Raw genomic sequence first — 10,751 nt, forward strand, 5'->3', positions numbered from 1 at the left:
GGTTTTTCAGGAATTTTTTAAATGCTATGTTGTTGAGGATCAGGCATTACATAGTTTTTCCAAGTACTCAGCAGGAACTTTTACAGACAAAGTTGGACTTCTATAATATGGCTCATTTTCCTCATGTAATAGGCTGCATAGATGGTACTCATATTCCCATATGCCCTCCTTCTCACAATGAGTACATTTTTAGGAATAGAAAATTGTATCATTCATTGAACATTCAAGCCATTTGTAATTCAAAAACCATAATCACAGACCTAGTTGCTAGTTTCCCTGGAAGTGCTCATGACTCCTACATTTTTAAACAGAGTGCCATATTTACAAAGTTGGAAGCTGGACATTTTGGAGATGGATATTTACTGGGTAAGTGATCTATTTTTTTTTTTAAAAACTGTACACAGAAATGTTTTGACAGGTTTTCAAACCACTGAAATGTTGATAATGTTTCCATAGGTGACAGTGCTTATGGTGTGAGAACATTTATCTTGACTCCTTATCTGAATCCAACAACCCGCAAAGAGCAAAATTATAACCAAGCTCATATGTCTACCAGAAATGTGATAGAGAGGACATTTGGAATAATGAAATCCAGATTCAGAATACTTCATAAAACTGGAGGTGCATTGCAGTATCGGCCTGATGTTTGCTGTAAAATTGTTGCCACTTGTGCCATGCTGCACAATGTTGCCATGAAAAGAGGGCTTGGATTGGAATTTGAAGACAACATCCCAAATAACCACAATCAACCAAACCAACCCCAACCTAGAATCAATGGTCCTGATGCTGCAGAGGGAAGGAGAAGAAGAGCAGAGATAACTCAGCATTACTTTTAAATAAAGGTATGAGACAGGACAAACATGCATGTGCTGTAACTTAGGTATTTATTGTTTTTCAAATGAAAGTGAATGTGTGCTTCCATTCCAACGTATGTGGTATTTTGAAACAAAAATTTCATTTGAATAAAATCTTCAAATGTATTAATATTGTCAACCATTAACTGTTGAAATAAAGGTTCACAAAATATTCACATATGAATCACTTTTTCCTTGCTCTTAACCCCAATGCCTTAACCTTCACAGGGTTTGAATTTTTGTTTTTGCAGGTGTCTTTGGCTACATTTCTGACACTTCTTCTTTCTGAAGGTGGTTTGATATTTACATTTGCATTGTCTGAAGAAGATGCAGGGAATGCAGACACTGGTTGATAGATTGTACTTGGGCCTTGATGGTGGTCTGAAATGGGGCCTTGCATTGATTTCATGCCACATGCCAGCTCACCATAACATTTCATCATTTCCTTTTGGAAGCCAATTGTTGTTTCAATCAATTTAGAAGTATTACTGCACATTCTGTGCATGGCTCTTGTGCTTGACTGCGTACTCACAACTGCTCTTTGCAAAACTGCACCCTGGTCACCATGCATTGCTTGACTTAGTGTCTCTATTGCAGAGGTCATTCGTTCCATTTTGTCTGAAGAGACATTGACCATGTTGACAAGTGCAGAACTAATATTGTGCATGTCATTGGCTATATTGGTGATTTTCCCCTTGATAACCCTTATGTCCTTGCCTTGCAGGCGCTGTACTTTTAATAACTTCCTCTCAAGGACACTGCCATTTACAAAGTCATCCATTGATTCATGAGTTTGTGAAGGACCTCTGCGACGCCGGAAGAATTGTCGCAGTCTTTGACGCCTGCCTGGGACCCTTTGTGCAGGCTCTGCATTCAGTGTTGTATTTTGAACTGCAGTGTCCACATTTTCCTCTGCCTCAGATTCAGTGTCTACCAGTCGACGCAGTCTGCGTCTTTGATTTTGTGGTTCCACAGTGGGTGAAGGTGGTGGGTCAAAGTTATTTTCTGCCTCATTTAATAAGTCTTGTGTGAAAGACTCTGCAAATTGAATAAATTCTGCATCCAAATCAGCATCTAAAAATGAGACAGTGGGAGTAACCTGTTAGAAAAATATTCCCAATGCCTGTTTTTCTTTCACAGATTGACATATGACACTGCTATATTGAGGCATGGATGACAAATTATCGTGGAAGTGAATGTACCTATTGCTAACAGTGATCCTGTTGTCTGGACAGCAATAAAAGAATATTTGTGAGGAAAACTACATGTCCCATGATGCCATTCTTTCATCTTAAATTTACAATATTTATTATGCACTTTGGCAAAACATGTACTTTTGACATTTGTAACTTTACAGATCTAATCACAAGTCATGCACTCAATGACATTATCCTGTTTTTACAATAAATTACCTTGACTTGTTCCAGGCTGCTCTGAGGTGTCAATGTCATACACTCCAACAACTGCTTCAGTAGGTAAAGTCCCCTCTACTAGTTCATCCCAAGGGGTAGTTGGTATGTCTTTTGGTGTACCCCCACCAGTTTTCCTTCCAGATTTGATGCGTGTCGCAATCTTCTCCTTTGCTCTGCTGCGCAAATCGTACCATCTCTTCTGGAGATTACTGATGTCTCTGTGGGCGACACCTACAGCATTGACCTTTGCCTGTATTGTTAGCCAAATTTTTCGTTTCGTTGCCTCAGGTATTTTCAGTGAACTTTTTCCAAAAAGTTGGTCATGCTTAGCTGTGACTTCTTCAATTAGGACCTCAAGTTCTTTGTCACTAAATTTGACTTTCCTTTTCCTGGGCTGCTGCTGCTGTTGCTGCTGCTGCTGCTGCTGGGGCTCCAAAACCACATTGCTTGCCTCCATAATCTCAAGAGAAATCAGTAACCTGTCCAGCAGCTTCCACACACTCCCCAAACTGCCAAATTCAAGTTCGAAGTAGCCCACAGGTGTCTGTCATTAGTTTCAGAAGCAGCCACACTGCAATCACTTGAGTATTCATCATGTGCGTCTTTTCCTTATTTGCGAAGTCGCACAATGCGATTTCGCACATAAGGAATCGCATTTTCCTTGCGATTCGGAAAAAATTGCGATTTTTACCGAATCGCTAAAAAAATGCGAATTAATTGATGCATCCCATTTTGCGAATTCTTATTTGCGATTCCTTATTTTTCGCAAATAAGAATTCGCAAAATGACACAATGATGCATGTGGGGGTTGGACTCTAATCTTCTGCAGATCCCATCTGTGCCCTTGACCTGCACCTCCGGTTTTGGACATTGCTGTGCCGCAACTGTGAATGGGGTCTTGGTGTGGGGGTACGCACAGCCTGGGATATCTGGGGATCACGGTGGCTCTCCTCCTCTACTTCCATGGCAGGAAGTAGTGGCACTGTGGTCCTGGGTCTTGTGGGTGCAGGTATTGGGGTTTGTGGGGCCACTTGTGTCTCTACTCCTGACTGTGCCTGAGTGTCCGGGGTGTCATCGCCTTCACTTTCCTCTGTCTCCTATACAGCTGCATCTGTGTGGTTAAACATTGCAATTTTAGTTTACCTTTTTGAACATCTATGTCACATTGTGCATTGTTTAGTTGTGTCTATATGTTTCACTTGCTTGTTGTACTTGTAAGCAACAAGGCTGTCTTGCTCCTTACTTGCCTTTCCATTTGGAGTTGCTGCCTGTGAATCCCTAATGCATTTGTTTGTTGCAAGTAAAATGTGGACTGGAGTATGAGATTCTGAACACAAACCTGATATGTCTTGAAGGGTTTTTTGCTAAATTCAGTAAGAATGGTTGTTTACATACATCTTACCTTGTGAAGTACTGGTTGTTGCAGAGGTGTCTAACTCTGTCTAACTCTGTCACTCCAACTTCAGCTTCAGGCTGAAGTGTAGACTCCACAAGGTCCTCTGGGGTGTATTTGCAGTTTGGGTTGGAGGTCCTCCTCCAGTCTTCTTGGCCTCCACAAGCCTGGCAGCAACACTTTCCTTTGCACGGCAGCGCAGGTCATACCAGTGCTTGCGCAGATCTTCTATTGTGTGGTGTGTGACCCCACTGCATTTACAGATTTTGCGCTTCTCTCACTCAGGGACCTGGACTGACTGCTTCCCAAATACCTTATCCTGCCTTCTCACAACTTCCTCAATGAGGATTTCAATCTCCTTTTTTGCTGAACTTAAGCTTTCTCTTCTGCTTTGCAGATTCTACCCAGTTGTTCCTGAAGCCATGCTGATGTCCTTGAACAGGTTTAAATATCCCAAAATGGTTCCTTCAGCGGTCCTCCTGTAGTTTGCCTCCTCCTCTGACTCTCCCAGTGCCCTGAATTCAGCTTGGGCTGCATCACTTTCTGGTTATGATGTCATCAAGCTGCATCTGAACTACGGAATCACTATTAGCGATTCTGTATAAGCGGATTCGCAAATTGCGATTCAGTAACTGGAAATCGCATTTAGCAATTGCGATTTTTACAGAATCACAAAAGTTATGCGGTTAATTTCATGCATTGGTCTTTGTGATTCCTTTTATAGCGATTCCTTAAAAATCGCTATTAAGGAATCACAATAGAGGATTTTGATGCATGTGCCCAAATGTTATTTTTGAAAAGGGCAACTTTATTCATTTGTATTAACGGCAACAATTATGTTTTTCTTGATATGGACTTAATCACTCTTTTCCAATGAATTGTAATTCTGATTACATCTTGGAGTCAATTTACTGTGACTTTGTAGTGAAAAACGCCCCTGGCCACATTCGCATCTGAAGCCAGTGAATCATGGTCATATCAGGCAACATGCTTCAGACAGTTAATTGTTTTTAACAAAGCCTGCAGCTTCTCATGCCAGTGTCTGCTACTGGTGTATATTATTTTGAGGCCAGTGCCTGATATCTGGTCCAGTTATGAACAGATTGGAAAATCACTGGATGCCCTGAAAAAGAGCATTTAACCAAAACATAACCCATGAATTACACATGCTGATTTTAACAGGTTATTCTTATTTAAGTGAAAAGATGACTGATTTACAACTTGATTCTATGTGCATATACATATATAGGTGCAGGAGTTGATAACAAGTTCACCATTATTGACAGCAGTTTGGAGTGTGTGCGATGCACTTGATACATCGTTCTCAAGTTCCCTTCAGTTCCCCTTGTTGTTAAAGGGGCTGGCAATAAAGGATTGCATGAGGTGGCCATTGCCTGTTATTTCGCACTAATGAATGGAAGCTCAATACTCAAAGGAGAGGAGTGGCCAAGGGTGCTCAGGTTGCTACTCCCTAAGCAGTGGCTGTTTTAAAAAAACATATCACTCTACAGTGACAGCCGCTCCTCTGTCTCTCTGCCAAGTGATGAGGGTATGGAGAGAGACTTCCAAGAAATGTGAAATACGTTCAACCAATTTCTGTTCAAATTACTGCTGCAAAACCCTGCTGTAGCCTTGGGATGTAACAATCATTGAAAACAATATGGCACAAGCTTGCTCATTTCTACCCAGAGAAAGAAAGCACTAATGTTTTTAAATCAGATTAGAACAGCAGTAAAGACAAGAATGATGCATTTAACACATTGCACCAACAAGCAGCCACTGTTGCTAAAATCAAAGACAAGTTCAGGTGAAATAAGCGTTGGTGGTTAGTGAACAGTAACAATTTCAAGTATAATAAAGTGAGTAAAAAACACAATCTAGCTCTAAATGAAAGCATTCAAGTGGAAGATGACAATGTTGTGTTGGTGTTGTATTCCCAGGGATGTGAGGAGGAAGGTGCATTTGAATTTGCCACAGTCATGAGTGTTGGAAGAAAACACCCACCTTTTTTGGGGATTTCCATCAGTAACAAGGATGTCAATGTCATGGCAGATTTGGGTTTTCCATTTACACTGATACATTAATGTGATTTACTTATTCTTCAGGAAGTGTACTTGCGTGACTCACATGTTAGAAGCTTTGCGTATGATGGTATAAAAGGTATAAAAGATGGAAGTAGTTGTGAAAATAAATGTTAGTTGTAAGTTGATAATTGTGTTACCACGACAAAGGATTATGTTGTGAGCAATGGATCAAATTTACTTGGAATAAGGCCTTGAGTCCCAAACCAGTAGTAGCACACAAGCTGAAGTGGTGTGCCACAGGTAGTAAACACCTGCGAAGGGGCTTTACAGGTTGATGAAATGAGGTCATCTTTGTATTTCTTTCTACTGGTCCAGCAGTAACAACATGTGCACAGCACCACTGGAGTCAACTCTTTCCCCTTTGGTCTAGTGGGACAAGGCACCTGTCATTGTGTGCTGGGAATGATGTCATGATGCACAATGAAGGAATAATACATTAATTGAATACAGCAGGGCTTTTAAAGTGGCAACGCATTTTTTCCCATTTTACAGGTGTACATGACCACTCTGACCTGCCATTGGTAAAAGGGGATCAAGCGGCCATTCAATAAGAAGAACAGTGGCTACGTTCTCAGGTGTTTAATATGTTTTAACCTAATGAAAAAACAAAAATGAACCCGCTATATGCCAACAAAAATTAGACTAAAAGAGTTCCACTTGCATTCCAAAGGTTGTGGAAGGAATATCTAATAGAAAGACAGTGATATTAAAATTTTCCAGTGGGTTGATTCTCCAGAGCAAGCTGAGTGACCCAACACCCCTTCCAGTAGTATGGAATGCCACATATTCACCATGAATCGTACATACATCAGCTCTCTACATGCCACACCTTAAAATGTGAGATATTTATTTTTTCATAACAAGTAAAGTGATTTTAAGCGATGGTGAGCTTTCTATTTGCCTTTCAGTAAAAATACTTTCTTGGTCTCTCACAAAAGTCTCTGAAGATTTTTCTAATATTCTGTCAGAATGACAGATTGTGCTAGTATCCACTTTCAATCAAAATGTATACATTCAAATAAAACCTACACATACTGTGCATACTTTTGCACTATGGGGCCAAGGTGATTCCATGGCACGAGAAGCCTGTGTGTGGGCCAGCTCTGCAGAAAGCCATATCTCAGTGTACATGCATCTCTCTACTCACCTCCCTAGCTCAAAATCAGTGATGCAAATTTTGTTGCTGAGCTGCTTTGCACTACCTTTTACAATTTCTGCCTCTATGTTTGTTCAATTGCAAAATCTTACCTAGCTTTGATATGAAAATGGCAATAGTGTGATCGTAAGATGCTTGTGCTGTTACAGCTCTTTGGGCATTCTTTTCCCATCAATTATATCCACATCACTATAATTTATTATATACATTGAATTTTTAAATATATATTCTGCATAAAATATGAATACTCTTTTTTACTTTAATGCATTACATATGCATGCGTTTAGAAAAAATAATAGCTGATGTTGTGGTCTCATTGTGTTACTTTGTCCAACTTTGTGAAAGGCCAAGTTTTGTGACTTTGTATGACTTTGTATGACCAGCAATATAATATAGACACTTCTTACCTGAAAGTGAATATGTGTGAGAGTGGCAAAAGGTGAACATTTGAGGGACAACCCAAAGGTGTAAGAATGGACTGCATTGGTAAGACAATAAATGAGAAAGTAGGGATGCAGGATGGTGTATTAGGGATCTTGCATGTGCTTACTAGTAATCCGCACCATTTTCTTCCTTTCTCAGGACTAGCATGGCCCACTGCCATGGACTGTTATGAGGGTGCAGCAGAAAGAGCAGCAGGAGATGCTGACATTGTTAAGCCATGCTTATTCTTTCCAAATTGAACAACTATTAATCATTTTAATAATTTATAAATGTTTACTTCACTATGTTTTTTGTGAGTGCATGTGTTTAACATTGTTGTCAATGTGTGAATTTGTTCAGCCTTCTGCATCAAAGTTTTCCCTAATTATTTCAAAATCCATCCAGATTTGTACAGTTATAGATCTGGCAAAGTGTAAAACAAATTAAAAGAGAGGCCACACATTGGAGCCTGTGGGACGGTACCAACAATGTTGCTGTCAGTCAGGGCCACAAGAATGCTGTTTAGCACATTTAGCTTACACAGTTTGTTAACAGCAGGCCCTCAACTCACAGAGCTTTCTAACTCGAATTGAATTTTGCAAGCTGATTTCTTAACTTAGTTGTAGATGCCATGCAATGTGGTCTTTAAACCCTACTGTTAGACCTGGCACCATTGGCGTGGGTCTCCCTTCCACTTTTGTTGTTGCCTCATGTATTTTTACTGAAGATAGATGCTTTGGGCACTGTTCCACTGCTATTCAGTGCCACAGTGCAAGTGCTCCCTATTGTAAATTGATGTACTAATCAGTGGTGCCATGTTTGGCTATTTGGTTAACTTTTCAGACCCTAGTACAGTGCACTGAGTGTGCCCAGAGTGTGTAATCCAAATGCTGCTCGTTGGCCTGCAGCACTGGTTGTGCCACCCACAGAAGCAGCCTTGTAAAATGTGTCCAAGGTCTGCCATTGCAGAGCCTGCGTGCAGTCTGGTACTGTCATGCTGACTGGGCAAGTGCACCCATCTACCAGTCCCTAAACCTTCCTTTTTCTTCATATCAGTCACCCCTATGGTAGGCCCAAGGGCAGGGTGCATTGTAAATATAAGGTAGGGCAGCCCTGATGTGTGTGGCATGTCCTAATAGTGAATTACAGCCATTTTCGTTTTTCACTATTGCATGGCTACCTGTTCTCCATAGGCCAGAATGGGCTGTTAGAGTTATTACATTTTATAATCCAAACTTTCTCAGAGAACATGGTAGAAATTTGAGTTTGGCATGCCAGAACTCAGAATAATAAAATACCTCTTTTAGTTAAGTTTATTTTAATATTCTGTGTTTGCAAATACCACTTTTATAAAGTAGGTATTTGCTTGTCTAACCATTCAAACCTGTCTCTGCTAGGTTGGGTATTCCTATGTCTGGTTTTGAGAGTGACAGGGATGTGGCATTCCAGGAGACAGGCTGAGTCGCCCAGTGGTGAATAGTGAGATCCGCATCTAGATGGGAGGGAGGAGTTGCACCTGAACCTTGAATAGGGATGTGCCTGCCTTCCACAATGCTGGTTCCACCCCCTGGGGAGCAGCTGATGTCTCTGCCCTGCACACTGAAAGAAGAGAAGGATTCCTGTAAACAAAGTGCTCCAGGACTGTACTTGCCTTCCACAATGCTGGTTCCACCTCCTGTGGGGCTTCTTATGTTTCTGACCTGCACAGTGAAAGGAAAGGAGAAATCTGGTAAACAGGGTGCTTCAGAACTGGTTTGGACTGGGCAAAGGCCCCTCTTGCCTCAGAGAACAAAGGATTTTGGGGTATAAATATTGGGACCCTGATCCCAAGAAATTTGATCACTTTGGGCTACAATAAGAGACCTTTAATGAGGAGAGGAACCTGAAGAAACTGAGAAGAGACTATTCCCAAGCTAAAGTGCTGCTTGGGGGATTGGCCTGCAGTGGTTGCCTTACTGCCAAATGAAGAAGAAAGGAACTTTGTGTACTTTGCTTTCAACTTGTGAAGGATCTCCAAGGGCTTGGAAAAGAGCTTGCCTCCTGCAGAAGTCTCAGGGTCAACAGACTTCACCCCCCAGCTCTCCAGAGTTCTTGTCTAAGTGCCTGCTGCTGTTTTGGGCCTTCTGAGGAACTGCGTGTCGCAAGGAGCTGGAAGCGTGACTCAAATGAGAAGAAGCATTTGTCGCCGTCGCTGTGCCTGCCGTCGCAACTCCGAAGGAGGGTGTTGCCTCTACTACTGCCGCACTGCACCGCATTGGAGAGAAGCGTGCCACAACGAAGAGGAAGCGTGTTGCCGTCACTGCTGCTGCCGTCACAACTCCGAAGCTGGGTGTTGCCGCTGTTGTTGTCCACTGCACTGCATCAGGAGAAGAATCTCGCAACGAGGTTGGAGCGTGTTGCTCTCACTGTGCCTGGCATCCCAACTCTGAAGGAGGGTGTCGCCGCTGGAACTGTCGCACTGCACCGCATCGATCAAGGTAACTTTGCATCCCCGAGAAGCGCGCCGCCGTCGGAGCTGCTGCTGTCGCATCTTAGATGTCGCCACTGTAGTTGTCGCATTGAGGGGAAGGTTCACGCATTGTGGAGAAGAGCGTCGCCACTGGAGCTGTTGCCGTCGCATCATAAGGGTGTCCCCGATGCTGTCCATGCATCGAACCGAGTACTTCTCGCATCCCAGAGAAGCGTGTCACATCTTGAAGATCTTCGCGTCTTTATTTCTTTGTATCTGAACTTTGCCGCATTTCCCATCACTGCGACATTGCTTGTAGTGGAAGCGCAATGCATCTTAAGGTACGTTGACGCAGAGTATCGCATCTAAGAACTGAACTGAACTAAGCTAAAATCTACCATCTTAAAGTAATCATAGTGCGTATTTTTGTCGTTTATGATCTTGTGGTAACTCTATATAAAGTCTACTTACTTTTGATATAAAACCTGTGTGGTGTCCATTTGTAGTGTTGTCACTGGGTTACTGTATGCGGTCAAAACTGCTTAACTTACAACGCCTCTGATATAAGCCTTGACTGCTCGCGCCACGCAACCTAGAGGGTGAGCAGGGGTATTTTAGGAGTGTTCCATTTCAAGTTGAAGTTCAGCAAATTTGTGACCAGAGAATATTTGCATATAAATACCATTTACATTGGATTCTTTCACACTCCTTTGGGCAGAACCCCCTGAAATGCACATCAACAAGTCCCTTTTTTATTCAGTAGCACTGAATGCTTGGACATGTAGTTTCCCTTCTTTCAATATGGCAAAGATCTTACAAATAAATTCCAACATGTCAAAACATAGCTGCCAATTGGTTTTCATGAGGCAGTTGACTGGAGGGAGGTTTGCCCTTCGGGGTAATTTGGTGAATGGTGCAGATTAGACTAGATATGGGCTATGTATGGGCTACACAGTTTTGTTAGGCAGCCCAATATAAAA

The 10,751-nt window shown here is 41.9% G+C and overlaps 1 protein-coding gene across 1 annotated transcript; it reads right to left on the reverse strand.

Annotated features, from left to right (window-relative positions):
• Window positions 1-874: 874 nt before the first annotated feature.
• LOC147723079 (uncharacterized) lies at window positions 875-2,723 on the reverse strand. The gene is made up of 2 exons (XM_086966596.1): window positions 2,267-2,723; window positions 875-1,928 (listed from the first exon to the last, which is right to left on the reverse strand). Exons 1-2 carry the CDS (start codon window positions 2,721-2,723, stop codon window positions 1,039-1,041), a joined length of 1,347 nt encoding a protein of 448 aa, XP_086822722.1. The 3' UTR covers window positions 875-1,038.
• Between the last annotated feature and the right edge of the window lie 8,028 nt (window positions 2,724-10,751).

Source organism: Lissotriton vulgaris, chromosome 4_1 (assembly GCF_964263255.1).
Source record: "Lissotriton vulgaris chromosome 4_1, aLisVul1.2, whole genome shotgun sequence".
Taxonomy (NCBI): domain Eukaryota; kingdom Metazoa; phylum Chordata; class Amphibia; order Caudata; family Salamandridae; genus Lissotriton; species Lissotriton vulgaris.